General features: G+C 43.2%; 1 protein-coding gene across 1 annotated transcript in view; it reads left to right on the forward strand.

The window, feature by feature from the left end:
* Nucleotides 1-18,737: 18,737 nt before the first annotated feature.
* The window catches only part of FER1L6 (fer-1 like family member 6), a 98,786-nt gene continuing 95,278 nt past the window's right edge, over nt 18,738-22,245 (forward strand). Inside the window, exon 1 of the mRNA XM_075023924.1 lies at nt 18,738-18,842. Within this exon, the coding sequence (XP_074880025.1) occupies nt 18,823-18,842 (20 nt within the window). The 5' untranslated portion in view covers nt 18,738-18,822. The remainder of the gene's footprint in view (nt 18,843-22,245) is intronic.

The following is a 22,245-nucleotide window of genomic DNA, read 5'->3' on the forward strand; positions in this document are numbered from 1 at the left end:
AGGATTTATTATTTGCCTGCAAAAAGAGTGATTTTGAAGTGAGTGTTTTCCCTGTGGTGTTTAATCCCTGCCTAACACCTGCTGGCCATAAAGCTTTGGCTCTGATGCTGGTAGTAGTTCTCTACAAAGTATTCAAGAGCTGTGCAGGGTGCTGGCATTTTTGTAAATGGATTTTAGCTATCTGATCAGAAGAGGTTGAAAAGTCACTGAATTAGACTCTGGAGGAGCTGTTCCTAGTTTTACAGATCATTTGAGTCTGATATTTGCTTTTTCCAAAAAGAGAACTACCTGAGATGAAAATATTAAGAATAATGCAGTTTTTGCATTTTGAACAACAACAACATAAAAAAAATCCAAATAGTTTTTTTAAGTTAGACACAAAACTTTTCAACTTTTATAAACTTATTGAGATGCAATTGCAAATTGTGCCAGCAGCTTTCTTATGTGGTTGTAGCAGGTATTCAGCGCTGAAAACATAGAAAAGTGTTTGGGAACCTGAGTCACAGTCAAAGGTCTGTTGGCAGTAGTGTTACTTAATAGTAATTATTTGCTTCCACTGAGTGCTGAGGTGAGAAAGGCCGTTTTCAGCACAGAGGTTTTCTGAAGTATATTTACCTACTCGAGTGTCACATCTTGAGCGATGATGTGGGAAAGAAAAGTCGGTGTGACAGCTCTGTTAACGCCCTGCTCACGGCGTGGGCTGAGCTACGGCAGCGCCGGGCTCTTGCCCGCTGGGATGTCAGCCCTGGGAAATGGTAATTAAAACATCCCCATGCAGTGCTGTCTCTCTGATATAAAGTATTTCAGGTCCAACATTGTCGTGGCTGGAGAGGAAAGCATGCAACCCTGTTTGCATCCCGAATTTCACGTGCAGGCAGAAACGAGGTGTGGGGGACGATGAGGTGTCTGGCAAGGGATGGAGAGGGCAGCTGGCAGGGTTTCCAGCGGGGACGGGGCTGTTCATTCACTTGCCTGGTGCAGGCAGGGACTGAGACTGTAAGAAATAATATTCTGGTTTGTATTCTTCCTGTGGAGATGCTGTGCGCTGTTCCCAGGCTCTCACTTTGAGCTTGACTCCAGCCTGCAGGCGCTGCGAACTGCAGGGTAATCTGCAGTGAGCCTGGGCTGCTGCCTGCCTTGGGGCAAAGCAGAGGAGAAACCAACTTCTCTGGTGGGTTCTGGAGCAAAACACACAAATGTTTTATTGGCCAAGACATGCGTGGCCTCTTGCTGGTGTTATATGCTAGATGCTCATTGGATGTTTTTAGCGTCCTCACGTGAGAAAGAAGCGATGGATGAGACAGCATCACATACATGTATCCTCTAGTCTGTGTTTTAATTGTGCTTTCTCCCTTTGTAATTCCTTGTTTTGGGAATTAGGGCTGAAAAGGTTTTGTAAGAGAAATATGGTTAAGATAGTTTGTGCCTGGGAATATCAGATGTTTCATTTCAATGTGCCGTGAGCCCTTTTTCAAAAATTACTTGTGTGTCTTCCTTTGATTGTATTTTATTTTTTCTGAAATAGGTAGAATTTCACTTTGACAGCCTGCCAACTCGAACTCTGAAAACTGGAATAGTTTTTACATCTGCATGGCTGGCTACAGAGGAGGAGATTCAGCGGCCGTGCTGTGCACATCTTCTGCTGCGCTGCATACCTCTCGCAGGTGTGCTCCGCAGGCTCTGCTTTTGTCAGCTCTTCCTTGGGATGAATGCAGACAGCAGGAAAAAAAGAATTGCCTACCTTCTGCTGCTCAAATTTATCTAGAGATTTCACCCTCACTTGATTAAAAAATTTGCAAACCAATCTGCAGTCCTGTACAAGGAGTAGGATGGCAAAAAGATTCATGCCTGCACCAAGCTCTAATTTGTTTTTATCACTTACTTTGAAGAATACAGGTAAGTGGTATTTTCTAGAGAAATGGAGTTAATCTTTTCCAACACAAGGCATAAAAAAAAATTAAACAGAATATTGTTGAGGCAATTTTATACAAGAAATGAAAAAAAAAGTCACCCTAATAGCAAAGTACTTATTTACAGGGGTATGTTATGGTTTATGATCATCTCTGAAAGAATCATCATAATATTTTTTAAAAATTCAGGCTGAAGCATGACTCCATTTACTTCCTGATGCAAACAAGCCAGTTAAAGCTTAAGACTGGAGCTAAAACACTCCATTTGAATAACATATTTTTACAACTAGTTTACCTGTTGAAAAAATGGAAATGGAACAGGCTTTTTTTGCTGAACTATTTGCTGATTTAATCTAAATATATTCCATTGTGAGATATTTTGCCTACATTTAAATTTGAAAAGTAAAAAAAAATAACACAAAAAAACCAATGCCAAAATAGGCATTTCATTCAATCCCAAACTGACCAAGGTTGTGTTCCTCACCTCACCAGCAGAACCGAACTGGTCCTCTCCTTTCGGTTGGTGACACAACACGTGAGACAGCAACGAGGCTGCTTGTGTGTTCCCTGGCATCCGATGGGGATCAATGCCGGCTGCTCCCCTGGGGAGAGTCCTGACACATCTAGAGGCACAAACGCATTTTACTGTATGGATCTATAGAAGTTGCTACTTTTTAAGGGACGAGGGACTGCATTAAATTTGTGGGCCCAGTTTCCTCTTCTCCAAACCCTTTTGGTTGAAACTCCACCATGGGAGCATCCTTGCATGGAGGGATGCTCGGCCAGGGCTGCTGCTGTGCCCTGTCCCACTGGCACCCGCGTGGTGCCCGTGCCTGACAGAACAGCAGCTGCAAACAGGAGGCAAAGTGCTAAAGTGGGATTGTAACCATCTATGTCAATAGGTTTTTCTGTTGGAGAGATGTAAAGGGCAAAAAATGTTTTTGCTCTAGGTGATCCCTCAATTTTCCTGACTTGCTGAGCAGCAGTGCTGTGTCTGTGTGTCATCTGGCTGATACCTGGAACAATGATACTTTGGAATAAGGAGTAAACACCTGGTTGAAAATAAAAGGACAGACATGAAGGGATGTCCTAATTACAGTGGTCCCTACCAGCCTCTTAGGACTGACTCATTCATCAGATTCACCATCACATCAATTTTATGTATGGCATTGTGGTGGTCAAATAATTCCTTTTATTTTAGAGGAGAAGAGCAGAGATCCACATCATCACACTGAACTGAAGAAATGTTTATTTCCTAGTTGTGCTGAATGCAGGATTGCTGAAATACTCCAAAGCCAGTATGGTAACCACAATCGCGAGTTCACCAGGAGCAACCCAGGTAATGTGATCTGTAACAAAAAAAGAGGCAAAATGTGTTGTCTTTCAATGCACCAGATTAGTTCTAAAAATAGCTTGCAAATTCCTGTGTCTGGTAGTTTCAAATACAGCTGTGTTTGCATAGCATAGTTTGAAACGGCTCTTTGGCAGAGAGTAAGTGTATTTCTAAATAGACACACAAAATGCACCGTGGCCTGCCTTTCTGGCAAATATTTAGGTAATTGGATGTTGTTAGGAATGTGCCCTGCTCTGCTGTTGTTGACACTAAGGATTTGTCATTGCAAGTTAGAGGACAAAATGGTTTGATGTTTCCAAAGATGGGGGGGTCGCAGGGGTGGAAATCCAGGTGCCTGACCCTACTCCTGATTGCAGTAGAGTTTTATATCCCACTGTCAGCCAAAATGGGGACTTTGTTCCTGATGTGTACTTCAATCAGGGTAAAAAACCCACAAATGTTATTGAACTTGATGCTGCAGTCATTGCATTGTAATGGGACAGATAACATACCTACAAGATCTAGCTTTAGCCGCTCTGACCTGTATCTATAGGGACCCTTGCAGTCCTGAGTTATTTAGGCAACTGCTGGCAAGATTCAATGCTTAATTTATCTCAAGATCATAAATCTGCCGGAGCTTTTAAAGCCACAAGAGACCAGGTAACACTGGTCTTCAACCAGATATGTCACCTCTACTCTGCCAAGGAGATTGCTACTGGGTTTGGGGGGTAAAGTAGATGCAGTCATTCTGGAAAGAGAGATGTGAGCAGGCAATGGTTCAAGGTTTCCCAAGACATGGATTTGCTTTATGGGAACAGCTTGCAGTTAAATAAATCTGGAGAATTGTGCTGGTGAATGTGCCCTTAAGAACCAGCCCAAGAGGGATTAAAGTGGGATGGGAAAGCTCCAGCAACCTGGGAACTGCCATCAGAAGAAATAAAGGTGGTTGTACCTTTCTTGCAGGCAAACTGGTTTTGGAAATAGCTGACCTAAAAATAAAATAGAAAACACTGACACCACTCCTCAAAGTCTTCCAGGGTGCATTTGCTCATGTTCAGCACCTGACTGCCTGTTTTTGTTCTCTGCTGGCATACTGCTTTCCAGGGCTGCCCCAGGATCAGGCGATCCTGTGCCACAGCAACGTAACACCTGAGGGATGGGGCTGGCAGAGATCTGAGATCTTTTTATTTTCTGTTTTGTTTCGTGGAGAGCATGTTTGTCTGCCAGCTCCGAGACCCAGCCTGGACTCAGCCCAGCGGAGGGCGGTGAGCTTGCGGCTGCTGCAGCTGCAGGCTGTACGGTGTATGCGCTGGTTTGGGCACCCCTTCCCTGGCTGCCCTATTAATATGCTATTATTTATATAGAGCAGAAGAACAAGTTCAGGAGAGACTGAAAGAGACTCATTTTTCCTTTCTCTTTTCATTTCCCCTAAATTCATAGTGTCACAATTAGCACGTCCAGGCAGGATGCAGAAGGCTCACCTTGTGGTCGGGATTCTGTCAGACATTGGCTTGAGCTGGCATTTCCCACATTTTGAAAGAAATACCTTAGCAGGTGTTGAGTGTCAAGACTTTATCATGGAAAGCTTCAATTGCTGTACAGGCACTTTAGGAGAAACGCCTAGAGTTTTTGGAAATAAATGTCATTTCAGATTAGTAACTGGCTTTATCCAGCCTCTGATAAGTGGATATTTGGCTCCCAAATAGATATATTATGCTCCAAGATATGGCATTGTTTGCAGCGTGTGGTCAGAGCTCTGTGTGTGTTCTTGATGCTGCAGCTGAGTTTCCGTAGCTGTGGTGGAAATGGGTCTCTAAGAAATGGGACAGGGGCTCTGCTGCTGTGGCTTTTGAGGGGTGGAAAGGGAGAGAGCAGGCGGGCTCCGGTTCTGCTTGCAAATGGTTCTTTAGTCAGAAAGCAAGCAATTAAGTGACAAAGGATTTTGGTTATACTTCGCAAAAAAGCAAATGGTTCTTTAGTCAGAAAGCAAGCAATTAAGTGACAAAGGATTTTGGTTATACTTTGCAAAAAAGCATCAAGGTTTCTTCCCTGCAGTTCTGTTCTGTGTTTGTGTGAAAACATAATGACAGTTAAATGAGCTTTGTTAAATCTTTTATAAAACATGCTAGCTGTGGAGAAGGCAGAGGAGTTAAAATAAAGTCTAGCATTTTCCCTGCAGACTTTCTTGCAGAGACTCCTACAAATACCGAGCTCTGCAAATCTATGATTCCTACATGCAGTTGCTCATTTTTGCACACAGAAACGAGTGGCTGTTTCAAGGGAGAAATCTCACAGATCCTGTATTTTCTTCTATTCCATCTGGAGTCATTTTTCTCCCATTTCCAAATGGGAGAAAAATTTTGTGTAAATGTGACAGTGTTTTAAAATCCAGTGTTTTTTCATGAAGGATCGGCTAATTATTTAAAAGGATCTTTACAGAGAAGAGAAGAGGCAGGCTTTTGGGGACAGCTATAAATTTCTTAATCAGCCCATTTCTTGGATATAAGTTGTTTGATAAACTACCTCTGGATATGAAACCCAGTATGAAAACAATCCAGGTCTGTGTTTTACAGAGATTTTGGAAAAAGCAAAGGCTGTACATGCTTGATGCTGATGTAAGTTAGTTATATCATAGGTGACTGATAGCTGGATTTCTAATTTCAATGATTATCACAGTGCTGCTTGGGTTTCCTTTGTACTGATTAAGTTTTAGTATGTCTCAAATTCACGTTAGTATTTTTTTTATTATATTAATATCTAAATTAAAATTGAAAAGCATGGCTAGCAGCCTACACAGTGTCATTTACAAAACTAACCTAAATGTCTTAAAAAAAAAAGATTTTAATTCATGTTTATTGAGATGCCTATTTTGTCTGGCTTTCAAGTCCCCAATGCAGTGCATTTTTGCTGCTTAAAATAAAGCAGTTCCTTTGCAGGCCAACAAATGTGCTTCCACAGCAGGAGCTTCACTAACCTGTGCTGATGCTCTGAGGAGGTGGGTTGTTTCTGTGTTGATCCTGGCAGAATGTTGGTGTGTTCAATGACCAGACATCTCCACTGTGACTTAAGGCAGTTCAGAATAGTGAATATTACCGCTAACTTCATTTTGTGCAAAATAACTGATGTGAAGCTTTTTGTGTGTCTCCTTGTTTAACAAGGGCTATAATTTGTGCAGCATGTGTTTAGTGTGGAAAGTCAATTTGATGGTGGCGTATTTCATCCCATTTACAAATCAAACCCTCATAATAAACAACGAGGCAAATCACAGGGAGCTTAAGGAGATGCTTCATCTCCCATGTGCTCTTTTCTTTCCTCGACAGCGGGTACTTTGAGGCAGCAGCTACATTTTCCTGTCTCTCTCTGACAGTCTGGACCGAGCTTGGTGAACTGTTGGCTTTAACATCTCACAGAGTTTTATAAAAGGAGCATAGAAGTGGCTTTTATAAAAAAGAATCATCTCCTCTTCTTTTACCTTTGCCTTCCGTGGTTACTGTATTTTTAGTATAGTTTGAGGCAGTGATCAGAATGAAGATGTCAAATTCGCACTGTGAAACCAGTTCATCCTGCAACCAGAATGCATATTTGGTGTTTGGGGAGAGATGGAGTAGTGTCTGCCATATACAAGCTCCTGTCAGCCCCTGGCTTAGGTTTAAAACTCTGGATTAAAGCTCTGGGGCCAAAACGCTCTTGTCCATTCTTTGAACTCGCAGTAGGGAAAAGATGCTGCTGCAGAGGGAGCTCAGTCCCGTGTTTCAGCCAGCTCTGTGCCCGTGATTAAAGATCACCATCACAAAACGAGAGAACAAAATTGTGTGGAGTGAGAATGAACAGGATTCTGGTCATTATAATTATCCTTATTAAGGGCCAGGGTTTTGGGGGTCAGGGTCCCTTGGGGCAGGTTTTGGGTACTGCAAAGCAAAGGGGAAGCCTCTGTCCCAACTTTGTCCCACCGTTCATGGAGCACAGCCTGGGCTGACTGTCCCTTGCTGGCATCTCCAAGGGCTTCAGCAGTGACCTGTCGTGGGGACACACTGATGCTTCTGGTATTTCCATTTTGCACTGCTATCTTCTGTGACTCAGTACGGAGCTGTGGGTTGCCTCATTCATTCTCTAAAGTGGGATTTGAGTGGTCTGGGCTCAACCTGTGTGACCTTACCCACCTCCTGTTTTCCTGAGCTCATTTTTTTAGTAAAATAGAGTTCTTTCTTGCACCTTGTCATTTTGTAAATCAGTTTTATATGGGAGTGATATGAAAGTGATATGAGAAGCGAAGCCAATGAAGAGAAAACCATACCACAGGGCCTATTTATAGGGCAGTGCTCTTACTGAAGCATGCCCTATTTGCTCAGGTTTTTAAGCTTTTGGGGGCAGGAACTATCCCTCTGCGTAGGTCGGAATGAGTGCTAAGGTGATGGCACCTAAATTTAAAGTGGGGTCCTTAAAGAGTAATCACTCTTGCCAAAACGGAGACACTCACAAGCACCTAGCATTTGCTGAGGCCATTCAGGGAGATGTAAAATACTTGTGTTTGGGCAACAGCAGCAGCACATTTCTGAGGAAGAGGTTTGAGTGACCAGGGAAAAAGTGCAGTGCAAACATGGAGCCAGGATGTACCCACCAGGGACAAGGCTGGTGAGATCCACAAAGATGACACTGCTGGGTGATGTCTACATGATCTCCTCCATGCCCTCATAAGGGACGTAAGTCCATGGAGCCAGAGAAACCACCGTCCTGGCTTTGCATATTCTGATCTGAAGTTGCACCTGTAATCATGACTGTGTAAATACACATTTGCCAAAAGCACAAGGAAAATTCTCATGGCTGCAGCACTGAAATAACAAGATACTTCCTCAAATTTAGCTGTATGTTTGATATTGACTCAAACTGGTCTGAGCACACAGTGCACAGGAGTGTTGACACACCAGCCTACTTGGCAGAAACTCCATGTTATAGTCCAATTTTATATTTGTACCTGACCTACCATTTGATACCTGCTATAAAAGCTGCACCACATAATTATCTCAACGGGCTGACAATCAAAAGGAAGCCAAGAACTGAAAAACAGCCATTGCAATGAGAAAAAATGAGTGCCATTGGCAGAACTGTAAATGGGAGTTTGCATTACATCTCCTTTCTCTTCTCCATGCTATGCCTGAATAATTTGCAATAATTGTGTCAAATTCTCTGATCTCTTAGAAATGATTTACATTATATGTGGGAACATTAAAACTGCAAACCACCCAGGGGTGGAGTGCCCCAACAGGTAAGACTCAGAGTTATTCCTTGATTTCTCAGCCTGTAGGTGGTTTTGCCACATGTATGGATGGGTTTTTCTCTGCAGCCAAATCATGCTAGAAATGGAGGGGAATATTTAAGAAAAGGCTGAGATCCTCAGGTGATATTGTTCCAACAGCTCAGGCTATTAAAAAACCCAAAACCACAACAAAACACACAAAAGGAGACTGTGATACCTTGCAAAACCTCTAGTGATAAAATCATGGTAAAATCAAGATAAACATGGTCATGGAAATACTTGTGAAAAATTTCTAGCATTGATCCTGTCAAAATAATGACCTTGTGCCCTACCCACTAGGAAAAACCCCTTCTGACTTGCTGCTTCGATATCAGAAAAGGCGACATTTGTCCCTCATTTTCTTTAACTGAATTGAGCTAGTACTGACCGAGTAGTTTGCAAGAACTAATGAGAGCTGAACACCATCTGGATGCCTAAATCGGGGCCAAATTATCACATGTTCAGAAGTACCAGTGTGGCTATTTGTGAACATGTTTACCATGCCCAAAAGTTAACATAATCATTTGGAAAGCTTGTTTGGTTAGAAATTCAATCCTGAATCAGCTGAATCAAAAGTTGCCAATTCAGAGGCAGCGTCAGTGTTTTCTAGCCCAGGTCAGCTGCACAGTCAGTATATGGAGCACGGGGGAGCTTTTACCTCCCTATAAAATCAAATGAGGAGGAAAGTGGCACCTCATATTGGTAAGTGGGACCACACCTGAGGAGTCATTATCAACAGTGTTGGGTATTATTTTAGGGGCTCTGAATTACAGTGTTTGGGGGACTGGGCATTTTAGGGACTGTAGTACCTATGCTGGAGGCTGAAGAGACTGTCTGCATCTGGCCCTCTCCTGTATTTTGGTTTCTGGCGCTGGTCTGCAGTGATGTTAAGGCATCAGGAAGACTGCTACCTATTACTGCTGTAATCTCCTGTTTAAGACCTGCATGCAGCTTTGAAGCAGAGCCATATGAAGACATCACCATTCTGGTCTCATTCTGGCTGGAGACATCATGGGAGAAAATTAAATAAGGAGATAATATAAAAACTGCTTTACAAATTATCCCACAGGTATTATGAAGGCAAAGCAGTGCAGATAAAATACACAGAGCAATTCCAAATCCATTAGCAGCGGATTTGCTTAGAAGCCCTGTGTCTATTATGGAAATTTGTGGGCAGGTGTCCATAAATTGATAAAAATGCATACTCCAAGCAATGCTTACAAAGCTGTGGCTGGAACAGTAACGGGGGAGCTGTGCATGGCACTGAGACTAAGTATTCTCCATAACTATACACACAGAGAAACAAAGACAAGGCTGGGAAAATTCAGAATTAATGGCAATCTAACTTAAAAAGAAGAATTGGTTGTTTCACAAGTGCTTATAGAAGTAATTAAGTCTGTTTAAACACAAATTAGGAAAAAGGAGAAGAATCATTGGGTATAATCAGGGGCTCAGTCTGACTCACCAAAATCAAAAGCATTTCAAAGGTATAGCTGTCTTTGCCTTATCAAGCCTGTACTATGGAATAAGGTCTAAACAAATGAAGAAGCACGTGGTGTTATAGATGCAATAACTACCTTGTCATGCAAAAGGGGAGAAGGTATACAAATGATTCTATAGGCAATGTTAACTTTAAAGCAACTTGTTTGTAGAAAATTAGGTTCAGGGGCAACAGAGGAGAGTGATAAGATGAATTTTGGAAAGGAGAATGAAATATTACTGTGGGCAATGCTGTGTGAGGTTTTAAAAGCACAAAACACTCCCTCATGCATATGACCAAGCAGCTGAGGCTTGGAAGCTTGCCTAGAGGTGGGATTTGTATTATGGACACTGCTGAGAAAATTCTGTATAAACTTGTTTCTGTTGAAGTAAAAAAAGCAAAATAGGCATCTGCTGACATATGAACATAGAAATGTCACCCACAGGATTTCAGATTCAATTTAAATGAATAAACAAACTTGTTGTGGATTAAATAAACTAACAGAGCGTATCTATATGGGATACCAAGAAGTGCAGTTTCCAAAAAAATTTTCTTTCTCTTTTCTAATGCAACACAGCTGAAGAAGAAAGCAAACTGACTTTATCATGTTTTTAACTATAGTTGTGCAGACATGACTGTTTGAATGGTTTTTACAGAATTTTATAACAGAGGGAAACTGAAACATCTATGTCTGAGCTGCATGGGAAGCTGTAAGAATGCAAATGAGGAGAAGAATGTTATTTGATTCACATGGCAGCAATCTGGCCATCTAAATTCCTGTCTCTCCATACTGTAAGTAAAAGTGAGAAAGGGATGCATGTGAAGCAGAGACATCTCCTCTTGTAATACCTTGAAACCATTGGGAAGTGCTCATGTAACAGCAGTGGGGGATCCAGGTACAAGCCTTTTTAAGCTACATGTGATCTTGTTATGTAAAACTAGGTGAGGGGCGTGGTTGAAGCTTTGCCTGTCGAGCAGATAAGGTATCAGTGATGACACTGCAGGGCAGGTTAGTCTGGTGTATATTTGCATGATGTCCTTTCTACTTGATGCCAAAATCAACACTGCAGAGCTCTTGGGTGGTGTCAGCTAATATGGTATGGGGAGGCTGCATTTGTACCAAGACTATGGTGCTCCAATGTTTTGAGCTTGATGGGAGTATGTGTACAGGAGCTACTCCCTTAAAGGTGTTAGTTATTAGGTATGACTTCTTGTTATGCCAGTAAGTGTAATCTTACTACTGCAAGACTGGGAAGGACGATTGGGTCTTTCATTCCACCCTCTGACCCCGGCCATGGCTGCAAATGTTAAACTTGAACATGCTGGGAGAGCTCAAGGGGTTGCCCTGATAGATGTCCACACCTGCATGAGCTCTCTAGAAGTGTGTTAGGTGAGCCAAGTTCTCAAAATGCTTCTTTACCTCCATTGACCAAGAGGATCTATGTGACAAAGTCACATGTGAACATTTCGTCTGCAGACATCTGGAGTTAGGAGAGATGGATCTCACCTCTGTCATCCACATTAGGTGGATGGATCATGACCTAGGAAATTGTGTGACTTGCAACACAACTCCTTTCTCAGAGGAAAGAGGTGAGAAAACAGCAGAAGAAAAACAGGAAATTGGGCAGCAGGTTCAAGTTCCTCCTTTTATGTTAGGGTTGGCCTGTGCATGGCTGTCTTAATTTTGCACCTTTTTTGTTAGGTTTCTTGGTAAGAGGGGAAATGGATTGTTTTAAGATGAAGCTATGCTGATAAGTGAATTAAAATGAAAGGGAGGCTCTGCGTCTACAAAATTGACAGTATTCTGGAGACTAATACTGTGTGTGCTTTCAGCAGAATTACAAATATTCCTGCTGTAAAGGCAATCATGTAGTAGGTGGGTTTGAGTGAGAGAAGATACCAGTGTTGTAGGAATTACAGCATGGGCTACAGAGACAACAGATCTTTACCATGTTTGTTTCCTGGTGCATAAACACAGCAAGTCAGGGGGAAAAAAGCCTGAGCATTTAAGGCTGTCATGTCAGGGAGTCAGAAATGTGCCCAAAGTAACATCATGACTACATAGCACCCATGTCCATGGGTGCTCAGCATCCAGGCCTGCAAGGTGCTGAGCACCCACAGTCCCACTGCAATCCCTGGGCCCTGACTTTGCCGAGCAGTCCCACGTGCTCCAGCCCACAGATTTCACAGTGGTACAGACCTTCTCCTTGGCCCTGTCGTAACTTGTGCTGGAATGTGGCGCTCAGAGTTTCCTGAGGTGGACGAGCAGGCTTCATGCTGCTGAGATGGGTAAGGTGCCACAGTGTACGCAGGTACATCACCTGCTCTCACACATAGCTGCCTGTGGACGGAGGAACCAAGCGTCCTGGTGGCCACGTGGCTGCTGTGGGGCTTGGGACAGATGCTGCTGTGGGTGCTGGAGAGTGAGGCCACAGAGGAGGACATGACTGTGGTGGTGTCTCTGACCATGGTTGTCTTCTGCACTAGCTGCGACTCACATCCTTCGGTTGTGTGACAGATGCCTGGTTCGTTCTTTGCTGTGCATTTGGAAATAGAGATGTCTTACCTTGTGGTCAGGCTGTGCTGGTGCTAGTGAATGGGGGTGGCCCCTCCTAAAACCCCTGTGGTGGGGGAAGCTGAAGGTTCCCCCCCGCAGAAAGGCTATAGGGGAACAGGGAGGTTTCAGAGAGAATGGCTTTGATAAGCCAAAGGGTAGGAAACAGCTGAGAACAACAGAGTTTTGTGACTTTTTGAAGAGAAAAAGAGATGAGGGAGGGCGTGGTAGAGGTCTATGAAACCCAGAGGGGAGGCGGGTGGACATCATGTTCACTGCGTCTTCCAACACAAGAACTCTGGGCCAACCAATTGCACTAAGAGACAGTGTCGAAACAAAAAAAAGTTTGGTTTAGGCAAGATTTAGGCATCAGGTTTAGGCAAGCTGTGGAGCAGGTGGCACTGGGGAGCTGTGGTTGCTAGAGGTGCTGGAGCAAAGTGCTTTAAATCCAACCCTTGGAGGGGCTTGGCTCCCTTAGCAGGGTTTCTCAGGAGTGTGCCCTGCCATCATTTCCCAGAAGATATTCCTCTTGCCATAACTGCTTATATCTCTACCAACTAATCAGAGAAAAGAAGCAGAGCTGCTCCTTACCTCCCTTTCTCTGGAAGGCTTGGACCTCCAGGAGACCTCGTGCCTGAACCACTTCTAGCACAAGCTTTTCTTGGACAAGGTGGCCCAGGCTTACGCTTTTCCCAGGCTGTGGCAGGGGAGAGACAGGCTGCAGCCTCCCTGGTATGCTCCAGACTCCACACCAGCTTCACTTAGGCAGCATAAAATGTTACCTGTGTGCCTGGGGGCGGGAGGGGGTTGCTGTTCAGAAAGCAGAAAGAGGCCATCAAACTTTTATGGCAGGTTGTAGATAATTTACATGAGAACTCTTCTTCCATTTCAGTGCATGGAAAATGTTTTTTATAGTAGCTGTGCATGATGTCTATTCCAATCCTTTTACATCAATAACCATCTTTTCAGGACTGAATTTATTCATGAAAACCCAGCGACTTCCTCTGAGAAGTCTGAACTTCTAGACAAGCCAAAGATGATGGTCTATTAATTGTGATTTAAAAAACCTTTGCTTTAAAAACCTACTGCATTTGAGACCCTTATCCTCTGTGCTCTGAACAGAGTAGTTTTACTCTGAATTTGTTCTGGTATATCAACTTTACATGGTCCTGTGCTAAGTAGCAACAGCTGAACTGCTTCATCTGTTCAACACTGTAGTTATGTATCTTATGCAAAATACCTGTACAGCGAGAAACTGTGAACAAGTGTTTCCTGCTCATCTTTGCCATTCTGCTAATGATTAGAGGCCCTAATGTATCCCACCCATTTGTCTTTTCCAAGCATCAGCATCCTAATTTTTGTAGCTGTAACTTGTCTGGAAGATACTCTGTGCTCTTGGTCACCTAAGTCACTCTCCTCTGTTCCGTGCCAGTTTCTGCTGTCTTCTTTTGGGAGGACTGCACAGAATATTAGACTGCACAGAATGTTAAAACTAGGTGCATAGAGTGGCATAATACTTTTTGTCACAAAATGAAGAAATGATGGAAGCTTCGTCCACAAAAGGGATCCTTAGACATGACCACTGCATAAATAAAATGTCCTTGCAATGGAATCCCCAAGTGAATTTTCACAATAAATGACTCCATTTGTCTTTCCCCTTTCCTTCTGAAGTGTACAAGAGCCTCTGCCAGCATTGCATCTGCCTGGGTGGAGCCCTTTTCCTCATTGCCTGTTTTCTCATTTCTGTCCAGCAATGTGCTTTATCCAGACAGTGCTTCTCGTCGGCATTTCAACGCACTACATTATGTTACTCAAACCCTCCCTTGCAAGCACAATGGCACTGTTCAAACTATTAATGATAGCTGTATAATGAAAGCTAGCCACACCTTTTTGTTACTCTCATCTAAACTCTCTAATCAACTTGCCTTGTCAGGGCTTAAGGAAATATTATTGGGTAAACACTTATGAGTCACAGTGGTTTCTAGAAGTCACCTGCCTGGGAAGCAGGAAAGTGCCCAGGCTCACATAATCCCTCAGGCAGGGAGCTCTCTCTGATCAGCATTGCACCGCTGGATGTGGGTGCAGACAGACCTGCTTTTGCCTTTTTTTCCCCCTATTGAAATACAAGAAAGTCTTCCATGTTTAATCACCGAGTAGCTGTTTTGAAAAAAATGTTGATGTGTTGTTCTTGAGTTAATAGTATCAATTAATACCAACCCAAATCCCACTGTCGGAGGACAGCAGAAGCCCCATGGTGTATTTCCAATAGAGTCAATTATTATCTCTCTGGAAAATCTATTTGTGCTACAAAAATACCCTGCCATTTCTATGAGTGTGTATTAACCCTAAGATACTGGCAGAGTGAAAGCCTGGTATCAACATGCTTTTCCTCTTCCTTTCCTCCCTGCAGACAACAGACCATCAGCACAGTCAGTGCTTTTCAGCTCACAGTTAGTAATTTGCAGCCTCCTCTGCCCCCATGGTGTTCAGGCGGATCAGACAGACCTTGCTGAACTCCTGGGTGACCTCCTCCAGGGCACTGAAGTACCCCTCATTTCACTTTCACTTATTTCACTTCCAAACTTAAGCGAACCAAATCAAATTACTGAGATGGTAATTCTGAACATGTGTCTCTACACAGAGATTAATGCAGTTGAATTTGTCCAGTTTAAAAGTTAATTCAGTTTAAATCCTCTGGCCCCCTTGTGCAGTAGGTCTGTCAGTCAGAGCTGAGAGACTGGCATCTTCCAGGGAATTAGAAAAAAAAAAAGAATACCTAGGATGAGATTAGTGTCACTTAATCTCATAAAGCGCCTTTCCAGTCCATGCAGAGCAGTGAGGCTCAGCTCTGCTGGCCTCCTCTGGACAGGTACGTTAGGAAGTGCCCTGGAGCACTGAATCGAGGACAGCTGGACCCCGATGGATGTCTGGCACCATATGAGATGATTCTCCCTCCTTAAGATGGGTCAGTGTCCTAAATGTGAAAGAAACTGCATCAGTTCTGTAACGTCATGATCAGTGGCAGCTATAATATCTACTGAGCTAACTGCGCTCCAGAAAAGTGCCCCAAATAATTATGAAGTGAAAGCTCAGCATTGTGAAAGGCAAACTCTTCAATGTGGGAGCTGGACTGATTGACATTCACCCAGAAGAGCTTGGAATGTCTTTCCAAAAAATTGAGTTTCCATCTTTTGTTTTATTTGAATCAGTTTTCAGAACTCAGGCCTGCAGCATTACCTACTGAAAACTAGTGGGTCACACTCAGGTCCCCTAATCTGCTGTATCACAAGCAAAATTGGAACTGTATGAACACAGGTATCTAGTGTCATTAGAGATGCTAAGGAGCTCAGTCACCCATGAGTGTTGCCAGGTATAGCAAAGATCCATAGGACACCCATATGTTTCTGGAGCAGTGAAGGGAGACCAAGCGGGATGCCCTGAAGCACCCCAGATGGCACTGTGCCCCTGTGGAGGCAGAACTGCTCCCTTTGCATCCTTGTTTCTGAACCTGAGTCCTCTCCTGTCTCCAGTTACTGTCCCGATGAGCACCCACCTAGACAACCTGATGGCTTCATCTTCCCTCCTGTCCTTCCTCCTGCTCCCAGTTTTGTCATGGCTCTCCCTCCTTTCCTCCTGGCTCCAGACTCCCTGGTTCCTCCTGCAAGACAGTTCCAAACTGCCCACTCATTTCTGGTGGATTAGTGAGCTAAACTGGCTCAGAGCAGCGTTGCTACAGTTGGCATAACAAGCATCAGGACCATGGCTGAGAGCAGAAGAGGGGATTGGTAAAGGGGAGTGATGCCCCCATCCCACCTCTGCAGCAGGGAGCTGTTAAATTGATTCCGATCGCTGCATGAAACCCCACCAATGATAAATGTCTAAACTAGGTGGCATGATTGTGTCCCTGTGTGTTTTTGTTAGCACCTAGAACATCTGTGCTGACAAGGCAAGTGCTAAAACAGTCATAAACCCTAAAAAATAAAATTAAAAAATCCTAACAAATATTGATGTTCTTTATTGTGTCCCTCTGACACAACCTGTTTTTAACCAAGATGGAGAGTAGTTTCTGTTTGGAAAGACCCAAATTAACCTTCATGTTGTAAGACATTCCTCCTACCAAGAGATCAGACTTTTCTTCACCATTTGCTCCTAAACACAAGTCTTTGGCAGCACTTGAACATGACTTGCAAAGCTACTGAACTGAGTAGCAAAATGACTGCATATGCGATGTACTGCACAGCGAGCCAGGTCTCCTCATTTTGTGCTAATTGTATTAATTGCAGCAGTTTGTTTATCCTCTTGTGTGAATGGCATTTTTTAATACATGAAACAGGTTTACTTTTGCAGAACTGTGGAGCACAGCCAAGCATGTATATATTTTTGATATGAGAGATCAAATGATCAGCTAGTTAACACTCTGTATTTGGTCAGCAGGTTGATATTCGGTTAGTTTAATTAGGTTAAGCAAGACATTGCCTAAAATATGCCTGTGCTTTGTCCCAAAGTTCACCTTTGTGTTGCTCCAAGGACTAATGGAAATGCTGCATTTGTTGTGATCCCGTGACACTGTAGAACATCATTTGCTGTATGAATGTCCTGGTTTCAGCTGGGATAGAGTTAACTGTCTTCCTAGTAGCTGGTGCAGTGCTATGTTTTGTGTTCAGTATGTGAAGAATGTTGATAACACACTGATGTTTTCAGTTGTTGCTCAGTAGTATTTAGACTATAGTCAAGGATTTTTCAGCTTCTCATGCCCAGCCAGGGCACCTGACCCAAACTGGCCAACGGTGTATTCCATACCATGGGATGTCCCATCTAGTTTAGGAACTGGGAAGGGGGGGGCAGGGATTCGCCGCTCGGGGACTGGCTGGGTGTCGGTCGTGGGGGGTGAGCAATTGCCCTGCGCATCATTTGTACATTTCAATCCTTTTATTACTACTGCTGTCATTTTATTAGTGTTATCATTATCATTATTAGTTTCTTCTTTTCTGTTCTATTAAACTGTTCTTATCTCAACCCAGGAGTTTTACTTCTTTTCCTGATTTTCTTCCCCATCCCACTGGATGGGGGGGGAGTGAGTGAGCGGCTGCGTGGTGTTTAGTTGCTGGCTGGGGTTAAACCACGACAATGAATAATTTGAAAATGTTATACTATGCTTGCAAATAAGGAACTAGAATCATTCCCACATTGCAGCTGCATAAGCTGTAGCTCAGGGTGTGTGTATGACTTGTGAGGTCACACTAACATCAACACCGCAATAGGGAGCAGATTTCATTCTCAACCCATGCTGTAAATTCTGATATACCTGTGCACACCATTACTAGTATCAGAATATAGGATCATAGAACAGGATCACAGGAGAACTGAGTGTGGAAGGGCCCTCGAGAGGTCTCTAGTTCAACCTCCTGCTCAGAGAAGGGTGAGCCATGAGCACAGACCAGGTTGCTCAGGGCTTGGTGCAACCAGGTTTCGAAAACCTGCAGGGACAGAGACTGTACAACCTTGCTGAGCAGCTTGTTCTGATGCTGGATTGTCCTTATTATGAAAACACTTTTTTGTATATCCAGGACATATAGGGAGCAATATCTCTGAACCCTGGAGAGAACAAAACTGCCAAGGCTGTCCACTCCAGCAGTCTCTGTCTTAGCCAAACTGCCATTGATTTCATCGGGATATTTGTACAGTGGGGAGAGTAGTCTGGACTGGCAAGTCTAGAGAGAGGGTCTGTGCATGTGGAGAAGGAGCAGAAATTGTATTAGTGCAGCAAACACCTGAACTGCACAAAGCCCTGTGAAAGGAAATGCATACCCTATTTTGGCATCATTGCACCCCAGAACATCAGGCTATTGTGTTTCTGGAGCTGTTTTATGAGCCAAAATGCTGGGTGAGTCATAAGCTGGTTCCACCTGACCACAGCAGCGGGGAGAACCCACTCGTGGCAGGAGGAGGAAAGAAACGTTTCTGTAAAGGAGCACTATGAGCCAAAACCACAGAGTTTTGCAAGGCTTCACTAAGCAGTGAACTACACTTGTACACTTCAGTGCTTTGGGAAACCTTATCTAGAATAAGAGTCATGAATATAATTAAGTGTTTAAACAGCCTCACCCTACTGTGGCAGGTATCTCCGTGGGTTAATCATAAACACAAGCAGAATCCCTATGGCAGCCAAGAGAAGAAGAGTGGTGTGTCTTGCAGGTGCTGGATGAGTTGCTGAAGGCCAGTTTGACAGTGGACAACAGGAAAGTATAGGAGATGGAGGAAAAAAAGCGAAGGTAATGTCTTTTTCACTTTTCTCTTTTTTTTGGCAGTGAAAATGTAAGACATTCTGCAGCAAGAAAAATGAGGTTTAGAAATACTTAAAGACTTAGAATTTAAATATTGAGGTGCTTGCGTGAGGGTTTCATTTATGTCAGCAAGTTTTGTATTTATTATTTTTTTACTTTAAAAGTCTTTAAGGGAAGATCATTAATTCTACTGAACTGCAAATGGGAGGAGATGAACGTCTCTGGCAAGAATATTCCCTTGTGTCTTTAGGGTTTTCTTTTCCTGTCCACTGTTTTTTAGAAGTTTAGTGTCTTTGGGATTACCCTGGTTCATTGCTTGGTGTGCATCAACCCAGCAGTGCAAGTAAGAGACCAGAAATCACTCGGAACGCCCTGGTCCGGGGCTTTGGGGCTCGAATGTACAAGAGTGCTTTCTATGGCCGCATCAGTTGGTCTAACACAACTGATATGTCTCCCTGTAGTTCTGTGATTCTGCCTTGAAGAAGTGTGTAGAAACAGCATGCCATGTTTCATAGGTAGATGTATGTATGCTTCACTTTACCCAGTGAGAACTTCCTTTGATTTCAATAGGATACACCTAAGGGCAAAATTTGACACTTAAATCTTTTCATGCTAAGGTGCAGCAGCTGGAAATAATCTTATTTTCCTGAAATCAATCCAATTCATGAGCTGAGGATTAGCTCTAATTTGTGAAGTGCTTGTTTTTCATAAGGAAAGGATACTGGCTTTTTGCTGAAAGAGAACAGGGGAATGTATGGGTGTTTGTGCCTATGAGTGTATACATATATATATGCATATATCCATGTTTATTCGTATGTTTCTGTATTTCTCTTTACTGTAAGATTATTTCAATAGGATGTCCTGCTTATTATGTATTTTCTTCTTTCTACCTTCTTTTGCAGTAGAGCTGAATGTGGTACTTGCAAACAAGTTTTGCCCTGGCTGTAGTAGACTAATCCCAGAACTTTTTCATGGATTTTGTAGCGTCTCTAGAGACTCAGAGATGTGGAACTGAGACCAAAGTTTGGCCAAAGTTCTCGGAGGAATTGCCTGAGAATTTACCATAAATTAGTTCATATAAATAGTAAATAAATGGTAGGGGTTAAATAATTTAATGGAGTGAAAATTTTTAATTTGTGCCTGCCCTAAATTCTAGGACAACTGCACAAGGTTTTGTGTGTGAAGCAAAAGACGTGTTTTGTTTCAATAGTTTGCTTCCTTCATTGAAACTGTCTAAGAAAGTGTACCTAAAACTAATCTAGCATTAGCTCTGGTAAGATTTAGATCAACTTTTCTGTTTCTTCTACTGAAATGGATTTGTTCTGCTGAGAGAGCTACGTGGTTTTGGAGTCTGAGTGATTTACTGTTCTGTGGGTCTGATCCTGCAGACAACAGAAATCTTCTCCATCAGATGCCTGGGGTGTTGGATTAGTCTCTGCACCAGAGAGTTCCCAAGCTCAGGGCTTTTAAAATTGACTCTAAACAGTTTATTAGCTTTGGAAAGTGGTAATAGTTTGTTTTTCATGGATTAGATACACCCCATTTCAGTTGATGTAGTTGATTTTCAAGAAACCATAGTCGTAACAATGCAAAGCGTTGTAAACAAGCAGTGCTAAAGCACTTGAGAATTTGAATTGTTCACAGGGAAATATGAAATAGCACAATGGCATGATCTAAAAAACATTAATACCAATTTATTGTGGGTCCTTTGCTTAGATTGATCTTTCTGACATAAATAGATATTTACTTTGAGGATGCTGAAGTATTTAGTATTTCTTTCAGTCAGTGGTCTTGTTTTCTTATGTACTGTTATTGTAACTTCAGAAGTGAACCTGGTTTCTATTAGTAGTAAGAAAATATGCGTAATATTAGACCTGACATTCTAGTTATTTATTTTGATTTTATCTCAGATGCGTGTTCTGAGATAGCTCCAGAGAAATAAATAATTGCTTCAGTGTTTCCATCAGCATACCCAACAGCAGGATTTAGTCCACTAAAAATAAATTATGTGACTTCAGCTATTTATTAAGGTATAACCGCACGATTATTACAAATGAGACCAAAAATCATTTTACAATTGAAAACAAAGCACAGTTGCTCCCACTTGTGTATATCTCTTTGCCACCCTGTAGTCTGAATTCTTTGAGGCTGGCATGTAGCTGTGTTGGGTGCAACACTGGAAAGAAACCCACATTGCAAGGCAGGTTTGGGCTGAGGCAGGCACAGGAAGCTTGTCAGAAAACCCACACAACATGCAGCAAGGAAGGAGCTGACCCCCCCTTGGCAAGTTCTGGGCAGCTGCAAGAAGCACCTGATTATGCTGACACTGCTTTGGAGGAGGGTTTGAGTTTCTGTGAGCACTCGGGGATCTGTAATCCCTCCTTTTTCTGCCCTGTGCTATGGATTATCATCCATACCACTGCTGAGGGAAAGGCAGAGAGAGGGAGAATCCCCTCATGAGCTCCCTGGGGAGCATTTTGCTTTCGTCAACCTGGTGCCTCATGGCACAATCTAGTACTGGCATGTGAGCATGAAATGAACATCTGCTGGGGCGCTGGCGTGTTTAGCTGGATCATGATGGTGTTTGGCGTCTTGGGGCTCCATTGCTCAGTGTCATGGGTTGAGCTCTCCTGACATGGTGGCTATGACCAAGCATGTGATTTGGATGTGTCAGTGCCTGCAGTTTGGCTCAAGCCAGCACGTCTCCAGCTCCGATGTGTAAAAGTCCTGGCACATGAAAAACTTGAGAGTTCAGATTTAGAGCTCTGAGTATTGGGCCATTGCTCAAGCTGCCCTTAATTCATAGCAACACATGAGCTATGGATGCAAGTTTTGTTTGCTGAGAAAGGCAAAATCCAGCTTGAGGGTTGTATCACCTGTCTGTGTAGAAGTAGTTCCTGGTGCTAAGCCTGTAAACCCAGCGGGAAACCTCCTGCTTCTGGTTTTGCACCTAGATAAAGTGTGGTGGCTTATGAGACCCAGAAAGCGCTCTCCACTGAGAAACAAACAACAAAAAAATCAATGGCACTCTGAAGTATTTTAAGCAAATACCTCCAGCACACTTTTTGCCTCAAGGATGCATTAATTGCAGCCGCCTTCCTCTTTCCTTGTTACATGCCTTGAATCCTTTTTCCTGGCATTTTCATGGGTCAGGGTGATGTACAGGCACTGGAGAGCAAGCCTGTGCCTCCAGCAGGTGACCTGGGAAATCCGGGGCAGAAAGATCCTGGTTTCACCATCTGCAGATGGAGAAAGCTGCCCTGGGAGTCAGGGATCTCCCCAATTCCCTTTTCCCTTGGGAATGTGGGAAATCATCTGTGATCTGCTGTGACCACCAGCAACTTGCTGCACATGCAGTGACAGTGACACATTGGGACATCCCCTGCCAAAG

This window comes from Buteo buteo, chromosome 3, assembly GCF_964188355.1.
Source record: "Buteo buteo chromosome 3, bButBut1.hap1.1, whole genome shotgun sequence".
Classification (NCBI taxonomy): Eukaryota; Metazoa; Chordata; class Aves; order Accipitriformes; family Accipitridae; genus Buteo; species Buteo buteo.